The sequence below is a fragment of the Saccostrea cucullata genome, unplaced genomic scaffold (assembly GCF_032062105.1).
Source record: "Saccostrea cucullata isolate Sc308-1 unplaced genomic scaffold, CSIRO_AGI_Scuc_v1 ctg238, whole genome shotgun sequence".
Classification (NCBI taxonomy): domain Eukaryota; kingdom Metazoa; phylum Mollusca; class Bivalvia; order Ostreida; family Ostreidae; genus Saccostrea; species Saccostrea cuccullata.
The window spans coordinates 273,234-295,886 of record NW_026931063.1 but is presented as its reverse complement, the minus strand read 5'-3'; the positions used below and the strand labels follow the sequence as shown (position 1 = coordinate 295,886).

Sequence of the window (22,653 nt, the reverse complement as noted above, 5' to 3'; positions counted from 1 at the left end):
ATTTTTTTTTTCTGACAAATGGCAAAACTTCGTTTGATCAATCAGCTGATTCCATTTATTAAATTAAAAAAATAGCTTGTAGCTAAATTTGAGACATAAAATATGTCAACCTAGTTTACATTTGCCCTAAATATAAAGAGTAATCATTATTGTAACAACAGTTCCCCCCCCCCCCCTACAACTTTCTGAAGTTCGTTTTCTGCTGCTATAGGCAGCCATTTTGGATGCCATGTTGGGTGTCCACTGTAAATATAACACCTGGTATTTTCAGTCTGGAATGTTTCACCATTCATAAGCAAGAATGTTACGGGAAACAAACTAATTTTTATTTTAAGCCTAATATTTTATGCACAGATTAAAAAGATAATGAGATTATTTGTTTTTTAGGTGAAAACTATTTTTTCTAATAAAATTAATATTAGGTATTATGAGGTATTTTCATCGTGTGTACTTCTCTAAAGAACGTGTCCATTATTTGACACTGAAAGTTCTGACATTCTGATAATAATAAACTTGAAATAAAACATTTCACTAAAATTAGACAAAATCTAAAAAATTCTCTAAAAAATATTTATGATAATTATACCTCCATTTGGATATTTGACATCTACGTTATAAGTGGTGCTGTAATGAAATCTAACATAAACTGTGGATGTAATGAGCCACCTTAAAGACATCATGCATTTTTCCAAGCATTTTACACACTTAATACATTATGAACATCATTATCTACTTTATACACAGAACAAAACAAGGTTTATGAGGTTCAGTTGGTTTAATATCTTACATATCAATAATACATAAAAAACACTTGAACACAAAGAAAAACATGTATAGAATAATGTAAATCTGAAAAACTCATAAATTTTTTGGCGCTCTGGGGGCTACTCATTATTTTCTCTACCTCTCATTCCTACTCTTAACTGCGATCAATAATGAAAGCCACTCAAACCTGATCCCTAAAACTCACTAGCCATAACTCTGCCTAGGGCTGATCCCTAAAGGCAAGCACAAATTACAACTCCGAGCTGATCCCAGGAGTGCATAATGCCTGGGTCTGATCCAGGCAGGCCACGAACCAGACAAACTTCTGGGCTGATCCCAAGAAGATGATGCTCAACAAGAAACATTGCCTAGGACTGATCCCTTGAGGCAAGCACAAATCGCCACACGGGGTTGATCCTAGGAGTGATAATTCCTGGGGCTGATCCCAGCAGGCCACGAGACCAGACGGACCTTTGGGCTGATCCCGAGAGGATGTAAACAAGATACATAGCTTAGGGCTGATGCCTATAGGCAAGAAGTAGAACCCACACTCCGGGTTGATCCTAGGAGAGCATCAAGCCTGGGGATGATCCCAGCAGGCCACATAACCAGACACATACCTTCGAGTTAAAACTATGGGCTAATCCCATTATTTTGATGCATAAAATATGACAATTCCTATATACATTTACTACACTATACAATCAAAGTATCCAAACAGAAATAATTTACATCATACAAAAATAAATATAAGTAATGTTGGGGGCAAATTTCCCCAGTAATGAACGCCAAATGAACGATGTAATGAGTGAAGTCCCTAAGAGTAATAATATTATAGTACAATGTAAGTTGACACTTTTGTAAAAAACATTTTTTTTACAAAAGTGTCAATGAAATCCTTATCTAACACTCGTTTTTTCTTGAGCTTCCCTTATGACTTGCGAATTAGTTCTTATGTACCTGACATAACAATCTGAAGACCATATACCTAATTCTTTAATTACATGATCTTCAACACCAGCAGCAGCTGCTGCAGTGGCTGCTCCTACTCGGAAAGAATGACCAGCAAAATTATTTACAGGATAACCAATTCGTAAGAGCAGTTGTCTTAAAAATTGTACAAGTTTTTCTCTTAGAATTGGTGCTAAATTGAATTCGCTGTCTACAAAAAGCGGTAAAATTAACAGAAATGGCAGACTTGTGAATTTCCAAATATGACATCATAATATGTACAGGTTTCAAATGTTCGTTCTTGTAAATTGTAATATCTCCACCTCTGGAGAAAGGATATGTCTTAGAAGATTTTAGTCTCAAAACAAAAGCATTTTTGTCGGATTGCATAAAAACATTATTAATTGGAACAAATTCTAAAGAGTTGGTACTTTTGCAAGTGATTTCTCCACATCTGAGAAACCCAAAATAGGCACAAGAAAACATACACTTCAACATGAGATCTACAAAAGGAAAAAAAACAAACCTTTATCTAAAACATGCAAATGTTGTTCTAACATGTCAACAGTAATAGGTAAACATTTATTATGTACATTACTTTGAGATCTTTAATTCCTCGTAAAACATATTGTAATTGGTCACAACACTGTAAAATATCTCCATAACTCGCTCTGACATAGTGAAAATGAATTCCAGCTAAGTACAATTTAATAGTGTCATGCTTGAGTTTCAATACCGATTTACAATGTGTTACAAAATAAACAAGTACAGTTTCATTTATGGGTGATAAGTCATCATCTAAAAATGAATGTTACTCCATTCATTTGCATGAATGTAATAAAAGTCTGAAAAGCGGCCCTCTAAGTCTGTTGGTAGACTGGCTTAGCGACTTGTCCCATTATAGCTCCTGTACTTCTTGCTCTAATCCATCAACATCTCGGAATGATGCAGGCAAGGAATGGGCTCTGGATCGGAGTGCGGGGCCAGAATTCGAAATCTCTCCATCTCATAACGAGATATAGAGTTCGCAATAGAGTTGTTAATGCCTTCAATATGTTTTGCATGGATGACATAATGATTACTTGCTGCATGAAACGTCAATGTACTCATCAACTTCATAATGCTATTCACTTTAGAAATGAAACAAGTGTGGCATCTTATCAACTGCATAGCTGCAGCTTCAGTTATGTTGTCATTGATGAAATAGGATACACCATTCCAAGAACGCAAAAACTTCGCCCACATGGAGAGATCAGCTCTACACAGGCTGGTTAGATGTACATGGTGATGCAGCATTTTGACGGATGTAGAGACTGATATTAAATGTGAAAATCAAATGAAAGAACATACTGGAAGGATGAATCGGCATGCAAAATTCAGATGTCCCAGGAGACTGAGTAGTTCCGTCTTTGTGCATGCTTTGCAATGGAGAAAAGATTCTACTATTTCGGAGATTCTTATAATCTTTTCTCTCGATAATCATGCTTCCATATGTATATTGTCTAAAAAGATTCCCAAGTATTCTAACTCAGTGCAAGGTCCTTCAGTTTTCTTTTCAAATAAAGGTATGCTTATTTTGTTGCAAAAAATGTCCAGAAACTTCGCATTATTTCATTCGCATCGTTGTTCTGAGGCACGATGACCAGGAAATCGTCCAGTAGATGCAAAATATTGGAGATATTGTATAAATATTCTCTGCAATCCAGCAAACTGCTGACGATAAATGGTAAAAAATCTTTGGGCTAGAACGACTACCAAAGACTTAATGTTTGAAGAAATAGTACTGCTTGTTCCATTTCATACCATGATACGGACAAAGTTTGTGACATATGGGCATTATTTTGAATGCATATGTAATGTCAATTTTTATCAGTAGAGCTCCTTTCCCCAAATTTTTAATCAGCTGAATGGCATCATCCAGGGTAACATAGCTTAGAGAGAATTCTTCTTTGTCTATCAGCTCATTCAAACTAGGATGCAGATCATCATTATGAGGTGCTGACATGTCTACAATTAGACGTTTCTTCTTGGAATACTTACTTTCAGCCACTCCAGTGGGATTATTGCGATAATGAGAAAAAGGAATTTGGTCAAAGGGTCCATAAAGATATCCTTTGCTTACTTCCACTTGAATTAATTCGGTAACCACGTCTGGTTGTAACACTGCTGATTTTAAATTCTTGCATTCAAATGACTTATCTGGAATGATCTGTATACCTGTGTGGAAACCCTGTTTCAAGCCATATGTAGTAAATAGTTTGTGAACATTTTATTTGGATGGACGTCAGACAACAGGTGTTGTAGTACATCAACAGGTGTGGTAATCTCCGAATTGAAATTGCTAATGACAGTTTCTGTTGATTCGAGGCCCCAGTTTGGGGCCACTGAGAGCTTTTTGAACTGTCACATTTCAATCATGAGTGATCTCCTTTACAATCAATACAAATACGAGCATTCCTACAATGAGCAAGCATGCATCCTTTTGCCCCATTAAAGTTGTTACAAATCTCTCTTCCTGTGCTGAAATGACGTTTCCTTCCATATGAATTCATGTCTTTCTCTCCTTGTTTCCTGTCTCAGGCGTCTTGGAAAGAAAGCAAAACCGAGACAAATGCAAAGTGATGTTGCACCAAGAACAAGTTTGTGCTTTTGCATTTGCAAAAATGTTGCAGAACAACGTATTGTTGGGAACCGACCAGTTCACCAGTATGTTGTTGAACTTCGAATGTGAAGCTGCTATTAAACTGAATTGTCTATGATATTCATAAAACCCTTTTCCTGGGTAGCATGTGCCATTTCCACTATGTCTCGCTCGTACAGATCCAGTTCCTTTCTTCTTTGGGGGTATGAATTGCACATATTGTTTTTTATTAGGGATGGCAGTCGATTGCAGAATTGCTAATCGGTTAACCGCAAAACGTTCCGACCGATTAACCGGTTAGTCGTATCAAGATATACATTTTGACATTTTCTTTTCATACACACAAGAAGAAAAGACGGTAGAAGTTACATTCCATTTATTATTTTGATAGGGAAATTTTACATAGAAAAGAGTATATTTCATTTTGATTTCAATAGATAAGAAATTTTTTTTTAGAAAACCTTGAATCTTGCTTGAGAAATCAAACAGGGATAGTTTTCCAACGCAGATGTTGAAAAGGTTATTCTGCATTGTCAACGTTCTTTATTATAATATAATTTAATAGATAACGACAAAATATAGACATACCATAATTAAAAGTGCTTAAGGTAGGTCGCAGGTTTGCTTTTGTCATCAATTTTGGTACACAATTTTGACGATCCGAGCGAATGTTTGTGCACATTTGATTATTACGTCACAAAGGCGACGTTGCGTTGTTTCCCGTTAAATTATCTGAAAATGACTATAATTATGAAGTCATGTACGAATCAAATAGGTTATACAAAGTGCGTGTTATTGTACATAAGCTTCGTATATGTATGAGCCAGGATCTGTTGAATTAAATTAGAGTCTGAAATTCTGATGTGATAATGTGAAATGTCTTTAAACAGGTCGAGACCACTACCTTATATGGAAGGCAATTTTCAACACGTGACGATGTCTTTGTCACACCCGTTCTCCAATCAAGTGAATGAGCCCTAAAGCATAAAACAGTTTACTACGTGTTTACGATTTAATGGCGACACGTGTTTTTGTCGGTTTACTGCACAATATTTAACTCGTCACCGGAAAAACTGTAGAGCTTCTTTATCACTATATAAGACCGAAATTGAAAGATTATATTCTAAAGATTTTGCTCCATGCTCACATTTAATATTGGAATTGTTTTAGATAATTAATAGTTGCTTCCAATACCGTACAAACGGTTTGACGTTTGCATGTACATAAAACACTTTCTGATAATATTGAAGGGTGGGTTGAATAATAATTGCACACCTTCTCCTGTTGTCTTAAACCAAGGACCTATATACTAACCTGCTAAAAGTATGTACACGTATATCACGTGAAAAAAAACTCAATGTTTTATATCGACACGATAGCACCTAAGTCTATTTGAACAATGGTTTAGGCCGACGTATTATAAGTTGATATAAGGCCCCATAAAGAAAATTTTGTAAATGTGAGCAAAGAAATGAAAGATTATACATCATTTTAAATATTTCTTTCACAAATCTCTAAAAAGAATTGAAAATAGAATTCCAAGGGACAATTGCCCTTTATTTTCAACACAGCTGGGTACTTGTAGTAGCCCACAATGCATTGCGGCTCATTCAGCAGTAGGTAAAGTAAACAGATAGCTAATTTACATGCAAATTTATGCTGACGTCAGAAAATCTAGTGGTCTCGACCTGTTAAAAAATTTAAATAAAATACCAAATGAAAGGAATAATTTATATCGTAAGTGTAAGCGTTACTAAACTGCTGAATTGAAGTCAATCAAAATGAGACAGAGTAAAAGTTGTCAATGTGGTATGCAAAAAGAATAATTATTATCGTAAATAAAATTGCTAAAGGATTGTATGTGCACACAGCTGACATGATTCTTGCAACTCAATGGGAGCGTGCGTATACATGTAGCACCATGACTGTAAATCAAAGCCGGGGAAAAATAATTTGTATACATACAGGATGAAATCAATCCTCAACAATAAAAACGAGCGAAAGTTTCGATTATTTTGTTTTTAGATCTCATGTAGTTGCTATGTATATGCTGGCTAACAATTGTGATTTGCGTTTATAAAATAAATTTATACAAACACCCGCACTATCAGTCCTATATGATACTGTAATCAATTTACAAGTATCATTTTTTCATATAAAAAAGCTTTTTGTGAATTTATATAAGCTAAGTGGAAGTATTTTACATATTGCATATAGAAATTTGATTAAGAGAATTCAAAATTCACAAATGTTTGAGAGTAAGGGCCATTTTCTAGCTTGCGACTAATAAATAAAGATAACCACACCACCCCCCTCACATTTCCTCACTGGGATGTTTTTCTTTACCGTTTTTCGAATGAAGTGATCAAATTCATGTGTTATATTTAAAATCTTACTGAACATGAACATCCTAAAAATACAAGAAATAACATTTTATCATTCGCGATATGGTCGCTGCATGCTAGTTCTCATGCGCGACGAATGTTTATACAGTTCATTCTGACTTTGTGGGCAGAATATGAATTTCCCAATATTAGTGTAAAAAAGTTGCTGGTCATCCTAATATGTATCCGCTATAAGTAAAATGATGAATAAAATTAAAATTACATTTCGCATATGTCTCACCTGTAGATCTAGCATATTCCAAATGTCGAAATATTTACACTTGACGTATTGTTAACGTGATTACGGTAAACATACGTATGACGTTGTTGAGATAAATAATGCAATAAACGCAACGTTTTGGCATTAAAACAGCAAACTTTGAAATTATTTAGCAAAAAATCTAGCGAGAAGATATTACTGGGTTTTTTTTATATCAATAGTTTTGATTTTACTTCATCTTGACATTTTGAAATTCTTGACTAATTCGTCTACATCTTTAAAAAGTTATCCAACATTTTTAAAAGAAACTCTTTCCGCAAAATTGGCTTTAAAACGTCAATTTTTCATATATTTCAATGGTAAAGCGTAAAAATAGTACTAAAAACGATACTGCGTTTATAGTAATATAGCATAAAAACTACGCAGGCAAATTCAACAAAATTTACAGATAATATGCTGTAAATCCTAAGGAACATTATATCAAATTTTCAGGATATGTTTTCTGGTAAGAATTTTGACGCGGTAAACCTGCGACCTACCTTAATTAACGGTAATGTTTTAATATCATGAAAAAAACCCACAGGACTATATCTGGGTAACGGCATGACGTTTTAAAAACGGTAATTAACACTTTACGAATTGAACAATTATCCCCCGCGATCTTAATCTGGAGAGCTAAATTTGGGTCTCGCTAAAATTTCCACTTATACGGTAATTCCAAAGGCCTGAATGAACTTCCCCCAGTGTCAAGACCCTTTGAAGTCTATAATCCGTTTTAGTGTCAGTAGCTTTGTCTTCTGTAGTCGGAGCATAATATGGGACTCTGCAGCGTAGCCAAATCTCATCCTTGTGTAATCGGGCCTGTCCAGTTGGGATTCTGATCCGGCCGCCGCCAATACCATTTCTGTAGACGAAGTTTGCATGGCTGTGAAAGCTGTTGAAATGCTGTAATTCTCTGATGCATCTGTAGTAGAAACATTTGGTCTGCTTATAGGAGCTTGTGTTGATGTTGGAATCACAGTACTCGTAGAAGTAAAAGTAGAACTTTGCACCGGTACATTTGTATTTTCACTTGATCTCGAGTTCACAGCAGTAGAAGATGAAGATGCCAAGGTTAAAGTGTTAAACGGGAAACATGCCAGTTTGCTGGGAGTTCTGGATCATACGGGGCAGGTCTTGTGTAACGTTATTATGAAACGCAAAGTCAAATTTGAAGCAGTTGAATTAGTCTCTGAAACACTAATTAAAACGTCAAAAGTTCCTATAACATGTCGAAACATTTAAAGAACACACATCTCAGGTTTAAGAAGTAATCCATATTGTTAATAATAGAGAAGAACAAAGATAATCGCTTTGCACAATAGTCCGTGACTTCCAAGCTCCAACTGCAATTACCAGACTCCCTCTCTAGGCATCAGTGCCCCTGGCTACTCTTTTCTTATTGGTCAATCAAAAAATACCCCAGAACAAAAACTGTTTATAGAAACACATTCTGATTACATAAAAAAACAATATTTAACACATTTAGTTTAGTCACATAGGCTAGAAAAGACAATTTGTGTATAAATAATAATTTAATGTTCATTAAATATAAATAATTCCATGCTAACATTTACATTCATAATAATTCACAACGTTAAAATTTGGGTTGTCTACACTCCATTGTACAAGTCCGTTTGTTGACAATTGCCTGAAAGCTTTTCTCGTGCTGTACTATGAGTGAATATGAATTTCACATGAATATTCCCTGGTCCAAAACAATAGTCTCTATAGTGTACTCATATTCTGTCATTGTTTACTACGTATACAACACTTCAATATATATGCTATTTAAAACACATTCTATGATCAATGAACACGAGAATAAATATTGTGTAAAATAAATGCTATGCAGCAATTAACTCATGTTTTTAGCTCACCTGAGCCATACATGTCGACTCTACCAATTTAGGTGGAAGTTTACCTTTTTTCATTCCATCTCTTGCTTACCGCTTTCATTCGAAATCTACTACTTTTCTACAAAAGTTTTTCACAAATAAAGTTTTGTCAAAACACACGCATACACCGCTTTTTTAAATACGCATATGTACATAGATTTCAAACATGTATTTGACAATTACGAAAACAACACAAAACTCAGTGATTACATTGGTTACGATAAATTTGTGATGGACGGACGGACAGATGGACAGACTAACGGATGAATGAGATTTAATGTCCCCTCACTCTCGCAAAAGTGGGGGACAAAAAGACACCATATGGTCACCCAGCGCTGTCACCATTTAATTTTGTGTCGGCATTGTTTTTCAATGTCTGTATTCTCTAACCCATACATTTATCTTAAATTAGAATCCTTGGAGTTAAGTAAAGATTTAACGTACCTTGTTGTCCCCCGCTTTCGCGAAAGCGAGGGAACAGTAAATCTCATTTGTATGTCCCTCCGTCGGTCTGTCCGTCCGCCACAAAAACTTTGACCTTGCCCATAACTTTTGATTTAGTAGAGCTATAGGTGTTATATTTCACGTGTATTTCTTGTAACAAGACCTTTCTTTGGGTACCACCAAATTTGACCTTTTGACCTGGAGTTTGACCCACTTTTACGCAAAAATTACAAACTTTTAATTTGGCCATAACTTTTGAATGGTAGATACTAGGACTTTCGTATTTCACATGTATATTTTTTGTGGCAAGACCTTTCATTGGATACCAACAACTTTGACCTTTTGACCTTGACCTTGGAGATTTCTGTACTTATAAAAAGACTTTAACCTTGGCCGTAACTTTTGATTGAGAAGAGATATGGCTTTTATATTAGAGATGTTTACTACCTGTGACAAGACGTTTTTAATACACTATGATTTTTGTCCTTGTGACTTTGACCTTGAAGTTTGACCAACTTTCAAAAAATTTAATCTTGGTCATATCTTTTGAACAAGAAGAGATAGGGCTTTCATATTACACATGTATATTAACTGTGCCAAGGCCTTTCTAAATACACTATGATTTTTGCTGCAGTAAACTTGACCTTTAAGTTTGACCTACTTTTAAAGAATTTAAACATTACTTTGACTTGGCCATAACTTTTGAATGAGAAGAAAATATGTACATGTATCACATGTGACACGACGTTCCTATAAACTCTATGATTTGTGACCATGACCTTGATGTTTGACCAACTTTTCAAAAACCTTTAACCATGGTCATGAATTCTGAAGGAGAAGACATACGGCTTTCATATAAAAATGTGTATTACCTGTGACAAGATCTATCTGAATACACTATGATTTTTGAATTTTGTGACCTTGACCTTGAAGTTTTACCTACTTTTCAAAATTGTTAATTTTCCTTATAATTTTTGATTGAGAAGAGATATGCTTTCATATTTGACATGTGCATGACCTGTCACTGTTATTTCCGAACATGCTATGATTTCTGACCCCTTGACCTTCACTTTCACGATTGACCCTATTTTTAAAAAAATCCAACTTTGGTGATAATTTCTAAATGACCTATAATAGGGCGTTCATATTTGACACAATATGTCATAAAAATGACATCTCACCCACAAAGACACCAAAAGCAGGGGACCATACTTCTTTGAATTTGCTTGTTTATACGATTTTAGAATTGAAATTTTGGAATTTGAATGATTTTTTTTTTCAGCAACAGAGTCACCATCCTACAAAGCAGAGTTTGAAGTGGTTTATGATCTAGGAAAACTTGCTTCATCATGTGAGCAAGGCTTTGACAGTTCACTGGCTGAACATAACACAAGTATTGCAGGAATTGTCAGGGAAAAATGTAGTCATCTTGATTCAGTTAATTTTGTGATAAACAGCTTTACCTCAACCTCAAGTACATTTCAGGTATTGTTATGATAAAGGTATGATGAAATACTCTGTTCCCTCTTATAAAAGTTTTTATAATGTTGAACTGTTATGATTTTTGAGAGCCTAAAGCTCAAGTGAGCTTTTCTGATCACCTGTTGTTCAGCATCCATCAATCTGTCTTTTCATCTGTAAACTTGGCACATTTTAAAATTCTTTCAAGAATGACTGACACAATTTTAGCCAAAGTTGGTACACTGCATTCCTGGCTCAAGAGGGTTCTAAGTTTTTAATATGTAGGGCCAAGCCCCTTTCAATGAGGAGATCAAGAAATGGCAAAATTGGGTGGAGTCATTAAAAAAACCTTTCGAAAGATAGTGAATTGGCAATGGTCACAGATGAGCAGAAAATAGTTGTTGGAAGATTGACAATGCAGAGAAATGATAGCATAGCAGCAGCATCAATCGTCTCATATTAAACTTATTTGTTAAATCTAAATATATCTAATGTAATTTAGTGTTTTCTTTTCTTATTTTCAGAGACCAGAAGAGTTTATGCAGTAGTAAGGTGTCCATCGTCCGTCCGTCTGTCTAGATGTCTATCTGTCTGTAAACATTTTTTAAAAAATGCTACTGCCCCTATAGTATTGGTTTCAATATTAATTGGCAAACAAGTACTCAAGTAGACTAGATACACAATTTATTGTATTGGTTTTTGATATTGATGGACAGTGTTGCCATGGTTACTAAAATTAGAAATTTTTGTGAAATTCCTTTAAAATGCTACTCCTCCTACAGTTCTAGTCTGATTTCAATATAACTTGGCACACAAGTGTACTAATTAAACTAAAATACACAATTCATTGCATTGGTTTTTGATTTCGATGAACGGTGTTGCCATGGTTACTAAAATTAGAAATTTCTGTGAAAATGCTACTTCTTCTACAGTTCTGGTCTAATTTCTGTATAACTTGGCACACAAGTAGACTACACTAAGATACATAATATAGTCTGCATTGATTTTTGATTTCCATGAATGGTGTGAATGGTGTTGCTATGGTTTGTAAAAATAGAAATTTTTTGTAAAATTCGTTTAAAACGATACACCTCTTACAGTTTCGGTCTGATTTCAATATATTTTGGCACACAGGTAGATTACACTAAGATACATAATGTAATATCGATTTTGATTTTGATGAGTGGTGGAGTAAACTCAGGTGACCTATTGCTATCTGTTTTCGTCTGTCGTCGTACGTCATCCATCGTATGTCGGTCCTAAACTTTTGAACATTTTTAGCTTCTTCTCAGAAACCACTGAACCAATTTCAACCAAATTCGGTACACAGCATCTGTGGATGAAGGGGAACACAATTTGTGAATTTTATGGTCCCTAACCCCCTTGGGCTCTGAGGGGTGGGGCCAAAACCACTAAAATTAATGCAATCTTTAAAAATCTTCTTTTCTCCTGGACATTAGGCAGTCAAATTGTTTGCATGATTGTAATCAGCATTGAGTCCTCTACCAAAATTGTGAAATTCATGGCTCTGGGGTCAAGGGTTCTAGTGCTAAGCGGGGCTAAATAGATTTTATAGTGAAATTGCATTATTTCTTTGAAAATCTTCTTTTCTGCTCCTGGGCTTTAAATAAACTAAATAAGTAATAGTTTTGTTAAATAAGGCTGCCTTTCCCAAAATTGTGAATTTCATGGCCCCAGGGTCAGGGGTTCTTAGGCGCTAGGGCTGGGCTATATAGATTATGTAGTGAAATGCATAATGTTTTTTTTTGAAAATCTTTTTTGCTCCTTGGTATTTAATAAACAAACCAAAATACATAGTTATGTTGAATAAGGCTGCCTCTTCCGAAATTTTGAATTTCATGGCCCTGGGGTCAGGGGTTCTGGTGTTAGGCCGGGGCTCTATTAATTATATAGTGAAAATGCATAAATTCTTTGAAAAACTTTTTCTGCTCCTGGCCATGGGTATTGAACAAACTAACAAAGTACATAGTTATGATGAGCAAGAACGTCTCTTCAAAAATTTTGAATTTCATGGCCCATGGGTTGGGGGTTCTGGTGTAAAGGTGGGCTCTATGATCATATATTGAAAATACATTAATTCTTTACACATTTTCTTCTCTGCTCCTGAGTTATTAATTAACTAAACAAGTACATAGTTATGTTGAATAAGATTGCATCTTCCAAAATTGTGAATTTCATGGCCTCTGGGTCAGGGGTTCTAGTGGCAGGGCAGGGCTCTATTAATTATATAGTGAAAACCATGACTTCTTTAAAAATCTTCTTTGCTTCTGAGTATTAAAATCAATGTACTATGTACATAATTGTGATAAGGAAGGATGCCTCTTCCAGATTTGTGAATTTCAGGACCCAGGGTCAGGAGTTTGGGTATTAGGGTGGGGCACTAATGATTTTACAGTGAAAGGCATGAATTCTTTGAAAACCTTTTCCTTTGCTCCTGGGTATTATGCCAATGTTCTACGTACATATTAATGATGATGAAGGTTCCTCTTCCAAAATGGTTAATTTCATACCCCCTGGGTCAGGGTACTTGGGGTGGGGGTTACATAATCTGAAAATAAATTAATGCTTTGAAATCTGCTTTTTGGTATTAATGAACCATGTATGATGAAATAAAATTTATGATAATATTTCCAGATTTTGAAATATGTGCCCGCAGGGTCAGTGGTTCCTATGGATTTGGGTGCACAACTGGTTATAAAGTGGAAATGCAACTTCCTTTTGTTACTCTGATTTACCTCTGGTTATTAAGTAACCAAAGTAAGCAAGCCAAGTGTATAGTTATGATAAGCAATAGTGCCTCTTTCAAAATTTTGATTTTCATGGCCTTTCATTTAAAACATGAAGCAATTCAATTGTTGGAAAGTTGTTACATGATACTCAGGTGACCTAGAAGGCCTATGGGCGTCTTGTTTAAAAACACTTTAATAATATACCCTCAATATTTCTAAACTGAGGAGTTTGGTACGGAACAATGTTTTGATTTTTGTAATGAAATGCGCAGATTTATAATTTTTGAAATAGGCCTATATACGAGGGTTGTCCGAAAAAGTCGTAGACAATGTTTATAACTTTGTTAACCTGCAATCAGTGCTAACCAAATTTTGCATAGACATAATATATTGAATGTTCTTTAAAATTGTTAATTCTTAAACATACATGTATATCTTTATATTAAGAATATTGGGACGATTTATATGAAGGACGATATGGTTTGTCGGCGCACGAACAAAATTCGGAATACTTTACGCATATAACTATTACATTTGCTTTTATTTCTTTGGTACTATGTAAATCATTGAACTCAAATTTAAATTAGTAAAAAAAACCTGAATAACATGTCAAATTTTCATATAAATAGCCTTAGAAACAGACGATTGCTGTCATGATTTTCAAAGTGTTTTTGGAATCGAGTTGGATGAAAATGAAAATGACGTCATCAAACGTAACTGGCACACAGGGATGTACAATCAATTGTTTTGGATATGGTTTATATATATCAGAGACAGAAAAAAGAGGAATAAAGTGACATTACACACTAGATTCTAATAGAGAAGTTGTTTTAAATAGTATGTGATTAAATGATAGTTTTTCCTCTATACCGACAATAGTTACCGCATGTAAGAAGTGGAGTACTGTTTATTAAACACAGACAGTGGGGAACGTTCTGGACCATGAACGACGTAAAGCATTGTGTATTCTCTGTTGCCTGCAATGTAAGATCTTTTGACTAAATTTCCAATGAAATTTGAATCTGCTGAAAAAATGGACAGTACTGAATTTTAATAAGTCCCTTAGTCAAGAGTGGTTTTGTCACTGTATAGTGTATAGTTTCCCGTTGGTTGACCAGGGACACCTAATTAAAGTCTAATGTCTGACCAGTTGATACTGTGCAATGTTAATCTTACGTCGCTAATTTTAATTAATTAAACGAACTGATTTTCGGCAGTGCAAAATTCAAAGCGTTTGCTAAAGTCGTTTTCAGTCCCAAAGTTTATATACGCATTGACAAAAATGTTAGAAATGATGAAACATAATTAAGAATTGAATAAAATTTTGCCCAAATAATTAGTGTTGTTATAATAGTCGCCCACTATTGAAAAATCGTCGATGAGAACAATGTAGGTGACAATTGATAGAAAATTTTAAAAACCATAGTCGCTATTTTTTTTTCCAAATGTTTTTTTTTAAACAAAATGGTTTATCTTTGAACTTTATCAAAAGATGTTCCTCTGTTTCTTAAAATGGGACCCATTCAAATATTGTAGCCGGGTCGATTTTTTCCCCCTGCCAAATATGTGTGATCAATTTTTAGTAAGAATGTTAATTTTAACTTTATTTGAGATATAAAATATTTTAGCCTAGACAACATTCACCTTACTTATGAAGAATAACGATCACTATTTATTACATCATCTAGCAATTCTCCCACATCTTTTTGAACATCGTTTTCCACCGCAAGACAGCCATGTTGGGTGCCCACTGTAAATACCACACCTGGTTGATTCAGTTTGGGAATGTTCGACCCCCTTTTTGAGGCATTTATGGAAAGTGAAAATAAATGTTTTAAACTGGAAACTTTATTATGTGTAAATATGTGAGATTGTACTTAAGCATGGGCAGTGGGCAGTGTCTCACGACCTGTAATGGCTTGACGTCTCTTCCCTCCACTAGTCCAGGTAGAGTTAACCCATACCCTCTTAAGGGAGATCCCTCTAGGAGAGCACTTTCTACAAAATGCGCTGATGGGTCTGAAACCCCGGTTGATTGAGGGCCTGCCTACTATAACGTATGTAAAGACTGTGCACTGGCGGACTCTGCGGAGCAAAACATCATGGTTCAACGGAGAAGAAGGCAAGCACCGTGGAATGCATGGAGCAAGGCGAGGCACATATAGCACATCTTGGACATCCACTGCACCTGTCTCCATCTCCAGACGTCCTGACATCTGTCTTGCCACTGGATTTAAATAGTTGCAAACGAGAGAGTTAGGTCAGCGACGCGCAACCTTTCTTCACTTTAATCATTAACTCATTGCGCAAGTCATTGATTATCCTCCATCCCATCTATCATCCACCCAAAAGCCCTGTGGCGACAGGTGAGCAACGATGACAGATGCAGGTACACTGGAAGTCGCTAGTCGCGGACCTGCACCCGGCGGCACAGGCCATAGGATCGCTCTTCACCGACCGCAGCAGCGTTGGAGTTCGGCAGCCACATGTGCAACTGAGCAGACCTCCATGGCAAAGAGGAGCGGATTAGAAAAGGTATCCCAAACATTGCTTTACCCTTCCCTTGCCAGTTTACTGCGGCTGGTGGGGAACCTACACATGCGGTCGAAATAACAAAGAGAACAAGAAGAAAACAATGATCATTTCACTGTCCTTGGATCGTGGAACGTTCGAACGCTTCTTGACAGAGACACTAGAGACAGACTCAAGAGATGCGCAGCACCGAATGCAAGCGAACTTGTGAGAGTTCTAAGCATCCCAGGTTAAGGTTTTTGGGGCAGTTTTCTCGTTAAATACTTCTATGCCTTGCATTAATCAGATATGCATACAAGATGCTTATAGTGTGTTTCATTGTACCAGACAAGGTTTCAGATGCTGCAATTTCAGCTAAGGAATGACCAGGTTAATGTTTTTGGTGCAAGTTAGAGTTTGTAAAGCAGATCTGATTTCCAACTAACTATAAGTCCTATGTTGACCAAACTTGCATGGGTGATATTTCTAAGGATGCATACTATCGGCTTGCTTCAGATGCTGGATCTGACCTACATTTTCTGGATGAGTGAACAGGTTAAAGTTTTTGTTGCAGATCTGATTTCTGAGTAACTATAAGTCCTATGTTGACCAATCTTGCATGAGGGATACATCTAAAGATGCATACTATCAGGCTTGCTTCAGATGCTGGATCTGACCTATATTTTCTGTTTTGAGTGAACAAGTTTTGATGCAGATCTGTTTTCAGATTAACTATAAGTCAAAAAAAAAATAATAATAGTCTTGTTTCCTGCTACTAGCCTGAAAAAAATAGGGTAGATAGGTAGAAAAATTATTTTATTTTTTTTTAATTTATTTTTTCCAACGGTATTTTTTGGATATGAACTACTACAAAACCAAATTAAACATGTCATAGCTAGGTCAATATTTTCTTTTAAAATGAAATTGCATGTCTTTTGAAGCACAACTCATTAAGTGGAATTTTTTATGAGTCTATATTTTAAACATATATTTCATGAAATAAAATTTGAATGTATATTTTTTTTCACTTTTGGAACATAAAATTCCTGCAATTTCCATTTTTTTCCCCTAAAAGCTTAAAAAACTTCAGGGTCGGGTGCAAAAAAATAGGGTAGGTCAAGTAGCAGGAAACAAGACTTATTTTTTTTGGCCAAAGCCCTATGTTGACCAAACTTGTATGGGGGATACATCTAAGGATGCATACTATCAGGCTTGCATCTGAATTTTCCTGATAAGTGATTTTGGGATGTACACTTCTAGATAATTAGCAGGCTTGGGGTCAATTACTTTGAAATGTAATTAATTACTTTCAAATACATTGATAATTTTGTCAATTACTTGCAGTTACAATTACATTGATTTTTTTCTAACGTAATTAATTACTTTAAATTACTTTGACAAATGTAATTAAATACATTTCAATTACTTGAGTTTTATTTTATAAAAAAGAAGATTTCTTTAGTGAACTTATATTCATTTTCTTGTTCCTGGGTATGAGAGGGGCTCACGCCTTTACAAAATTAGACCTTTACCAAATGCCTTAGGCAGTGTGACACGATGTATAAACAATTTAAACAATTAACATTTAATTATTGTACAAACACAGGCCCATGCTACACCAGAATGAATTATGGCGAGATCTTTTTTGTTACTTTTTAAAATCCATATTTTTGAAAGAAATAAGTATTTCTCACAAATCCATTGATTATTTTCTATCTTAACATGAATAGAAAAGGTAAATCTAAAAGGGGATGTAGTAAGTCTAATTACTGTAAAAACAAATTAACTATCTAAGCAATCATTGTTATTTGCAAGTGGGAATATGTAGAATTGAGATTTTTAAAAAGTGGAAATAGGTCGTAAAAACCCACCAGTATAAAACCTGTGTATCAGTATGAGGCACCTTTTTTTTTATAAACTTTCTTTTTGAAAAAAGTAATTGAAATGTAATTGAAAAGTAATTGAAAATACCTGACCTTTTTTGAAATATGTTTAAATACTTTCAATTACTTGTAATTGAAGGCAAGCTCAAATACAAATTACTTCCAATTACTCTAAAAAATGTAATTAATTACGTTCAATTACAATTACTTTATTCAATTACCCCATCCCTGATAATTAGTTTAATGTGGGACTTTACCTTACTTAAAGACAAACATTTGTTGAGGTGAGCTCTGTAATCTCTGATTACCTATGTTTGATTTCTATGAATGGTGTTGCCATGGTTATTAAAATTAGAAAGAAGATGGGGGACTTGGCTTGTAATCTGCAGGAATCATTTGTACGAAACATTTATGGTTTAAATGTCCATGATTTGGTTGGCTGATTATAGCTGGTCAGATTTTACAAACACAACCATAGGATTTTTTTTCATTTAGTTTGAAATGCCTTGTAAGATTATAACATTTATTACCGTTTTTCCTAGAAGGTACAATTACATGGTAATGTTTCCACAAAACATAAACACCTATAAGGTAAAAGACATATATGATAAGTGTACATGTACATCTAAGTTTAAGTGGAAGTGGAATAGAAGATTGGAATTGATTTCGCTCAAAAACCAAACTGAACCAAAATTTATCGAATTAAAAATTTTCATACGTCAGTACAAAAAATGAAACTGACAAAATAAATGGCTGTTTGCGTGAAAAAAAAATTATCGACCTATGCAAGGCTCGAAGCAAAAACATTTTGCTTCGAGTGCTTTGAAAAGGTAGCCAATATTATTATATTATCACTGCTACACATATATAAATTATGTGATTTTAAAAGGACAAAGGAGCACCACATTTACAAATTTGGATTTTTTTTTTGAAAAAAAAGTCATTTTAGTGGTCTCTGGGTCTTCTCTCTATTTTTTACAAATGTAATGTAAATGTATTATATTTAGCGTGTATGATATTTGGTGAAAAATTACTATTGAATAAGTTAGAGTCTTCTACTCAAGAACCACTGGACCAGGAAAGCTGACACTTGGAAAGTGTGGAAGCATCCTGGGGGAGTGTAAATTCTAAATTGTTCAAATCATAACCCCCGGTGGTAGGGCGGGGCAACAAAAGGGAATCCAATTTTTACATCGAACTATTTAGGAAAAATCTTTAAACATCTTCTGCTTAAGAACCACTGGACCAGGAAAACTGACACGTATGTGGAAGCATCCTGGGGGAGTGTAAATTCTAAATTGTTCAAATTAATCATATGGCACGTTGGTAGGGCGGGGCCACAATAGGGAATCTAATTTTTACCTTGAAATAGATAGGAAAAATCTTTAAACATCTTCTCAGGAATAACTGGACCAGGAAAGCTGAAACTTATGTGGAAGTATCCTAGGTCAGTGAGGTTTCAAATTTACCTTAATTATGACCCCCAGGGATATGGCAGAGTCACAATAGGTATTATAAGGGGGAGAATCTGGTGAAGAACAGCATGACCAAAGTGACTCAGGTGAGCGTTGTGGCCCATGGGCCTCTTGTTCAAAATGCTACTCCTCCAACAGTTTTGGTCTGATTTCAATATAACTTGGCACACAAGTAGAGTACACTAAGATTCATAATTCTGTATATATCGGTTTTTGATGTCGATGAACGGTGTTGCCGTGGTCATTAAAAATAGAAATTTCTGTGAAATACTTTAAAAATGCCACTGCTCCTACAGTTTTGGTTTGATTTTAATATAACTTGGCACACAAGTAGACTACACTAAGATACACAATTCCGTGTATCAGTTTTTGATTTCGATGAACGGTGTTGTGGTGATTACCAAATTTAGATATTTCTGTGAAGTACTTTAAAAATGCCACTGCTCCTCGTATAGTTGTTGTCTGATTTCAATACAACTTGGCACGCAGATAGACTGCACTAAGATACATAATTCTCTTTATCGGTTTATGTTTTTGATGAATTGTGTTGCCGTGGTTACTAAAAATAGAAAATTTTGTAAAATACTCAAAAACTGTTACTCCAAGCACAGTTTTGTCTGATTTTTAGCTCACCTGAGCCGAAGGCTCAAGTAAGCTTTTCTGATCAAAATTTGTCCGTTGTCTGTCGTGTCGTTGTAGATGTTGTCGTTGGCGTCGTCGTATTTTTTTTTACATTTTCATCTTCTTCTCAAGAGCCACTGGGCCAATTTCAACCAAACTTGCCACAACGTATCCTTGGGTGAAGGTGATTCAAGTTTGATCAAATGAAGGGCTAAGCCCACTTCAAAGGGGAGATAATTATGAATTAATGAAAAAATTTATGGCATCTTTTAAAAATCTTCTCCAGAACTATTGGGCTAGGAAAGATGAAATTCAAGTGGAAGCATCCTCAGGTAGTGTATATTCAATTTCGTTCAAATCATGACCCCCGGAGGTAGGACGGGGCTACAATGGCCGATCACAGGTTTACATAGGAACATATAGGAAAAATCCTTTAAAAACTTCTTCTTCAGAACGACTGGGTCAGGAAAGATGAAACTCATGTGGAAGCATCCTCAGGTAGTGTAAATTGAATTTTGTTCAAATTATGACCCCCAGGGGTAGGGCGGGGCCACAATGGCTGATCAAAGTTTTACATAGAAATATATAGGAAAAATCTTCTTCTCCAGAACCACTGTGCCAGGAAAGATGAGACTCATGTAGAAACATCCTCAGGTAGTGTAGATTCAATTTTATACATATCATGACCCCTGGGTCTTGGGGGGGCCACAATGGCCGATCAAAGTTTAACATAGTAATGTGTAGGAATTTTTAAATAAAAAAAATTCTCCAGAACCACTGGGCCAGTAAAAATGAAACTTAAATGAAAGCATCCTCAGGTAGTGTAGATTCATTTTTTTTCAAACCATGACCCCTGGTGGTAGGGTGGGGCCAAAATGGCCGATCAAAGTTTTACATAGAAATATATAGGGAAAACTCTTAAATTCTTCTTTTCAAGTACTTTTCACAGTACTCCTAGTTTGTTCAAATCATGACTCCCAGGGGTAGGGTGGTGCCACAATGGCTGATCAAAGTTTTACATACATGTAGGAATATATAGGAAAAATCTTATCCTCAAGAACCATTGAGACAGGAAAGATGAAACTCATGTGAAATCATCCTCAGGTAGTGTAGAATCAAATTTATTCAAACCATGGCTCCCAGGGCTAGGGATAGGCCAATATGGTCGATCAAAGTTTTATGTAGGAATATATAGGGACATCTTTTAAAATCATCTTTTCAAGTAATTCAAAGCCATGATTAGTGATATTAATTATAATATGGAATCATCCTCAGATAGTGTAGATTCTAGCTTGTTCAAAGCATAACCTCCAGGAATAGGGTGAGGCCACAATGGGGGATCAAAGTTTTACATTATAATAATCTTCTCAAGAATAGCAAAACCATGATTAGTGATACTAGTATTTCTATGGAAGCATTCTCAGGTAGTGTAGAATAAAAATTCTTCAAATGAAAACCCCCAAGGGTAGGGTGGGGCCACAATGGTGGATCAAAGTTTTACATGGAAAAATAGAGGGAAAAATCACAGAACAGAAAAGCTATGTTTAGTCATATTGGCATGAAAGCATCCTCATGTTTTGTAGATTTAAATTTGTTCAAATCATTGCCCTTTGGTTAGGAAGGGAAACAATGGGGAATCAAATTCAAATTATTACAAAGTAATATATAGGAACAAAATGTTTAAAAAGAAATCTTTTTGTCAAGAACAACAAAGTCATATACTGTATTAATATGTAGGCATTCTCAAATAGTAGTAAAATCCAAGCGCCCCCCCCCCACCTCAGTAAGCTTTTTCTCCTAGCCGATGTTCTCAGGTGAGCGATGTGGCCTCTGGGCCTCTTGTAATATTATGTGGTATGTATTTAGACTACACTGAGATACATAATTGTCATTATTGTTTTTCTTAAAAAAATTTATTTTGATGAATGATGTTGCCGTGGTAACTAAAATTGAAAATACTGTAAAATTTTATGAACAGCGCTGCTCCTACAGTTGTAGTCTTATTGCAATATCTTCCCACAAAAAGAGACTTAATCAAGGATCATTATTATGTTCCCCAAACGAAGTTGGGGAACATATTGTTTTTACTCTGTTTCTTCTTCTTCTTCTTCTTCTTCTTATTATTTTTCTTGTTCCTGGGAAGATTTTGTCCATGAGTGATCTTATAAACTACACTTAGGCAAAACCTTTTTAGGGCCAGTACGCATGTTATGTAGATTGCCGAACGAAGGTCATTTTGCGCGCACGTGCTTGCAAGAGTGGGCACATGCAACACGTGAAATGACCAATATAATGGATATTGCCGTAACTTTTCTATTTTTTGATGAATTTTTTTGAAACTCATAATGTATTGATATATTAGTAGTATAGACAAGATGCAATGGTCAAAATAGCAAGATATCACGTGCATGCACGTATACTTCGCTCCGATTGGCTGAAACTAAAGTCTCAATATCTTTTTTGTTTTTCGACAGAATCCTTTGAAATTTTGAACATAGTCATACATTATGAAGATCTACAACATGATATATAAGAATTATCATGAAAGCGCGTACATGCATGTGTGCTGGTAAGAGTGGGCACATGCAACACCTGAAATTACCAATATAA

General features: G+C 35.3%; 1 protein-coding gene and 1 pseudogene across 1 annotated transcript in view; one reads left to right on the top strand and one right to left on the bottom strand.

The window, feature by feature from the left end:
- LOC134231244 (uncharacterized) overlaps window positions 1-22,653 on the top strand; it is a gene marked incomplete at its 3' end in the record, with an annotated part of 423,563 nt that overhangs the window by 135,801 nt on the left and 265,109 nt on the right. Inside the window, 1 exon segment of the mRNA XM_062713186.1 lies at window positions 10,625-10,827. Within this exon segment, the coding sequence (XP_062569170.1) occupies window positions 10,625-10,827 (203 nt within the window).
- Window positions 1,665-3,721, bottom strand: LOC134231243 (uncharacterized; annotated as a pseudogene).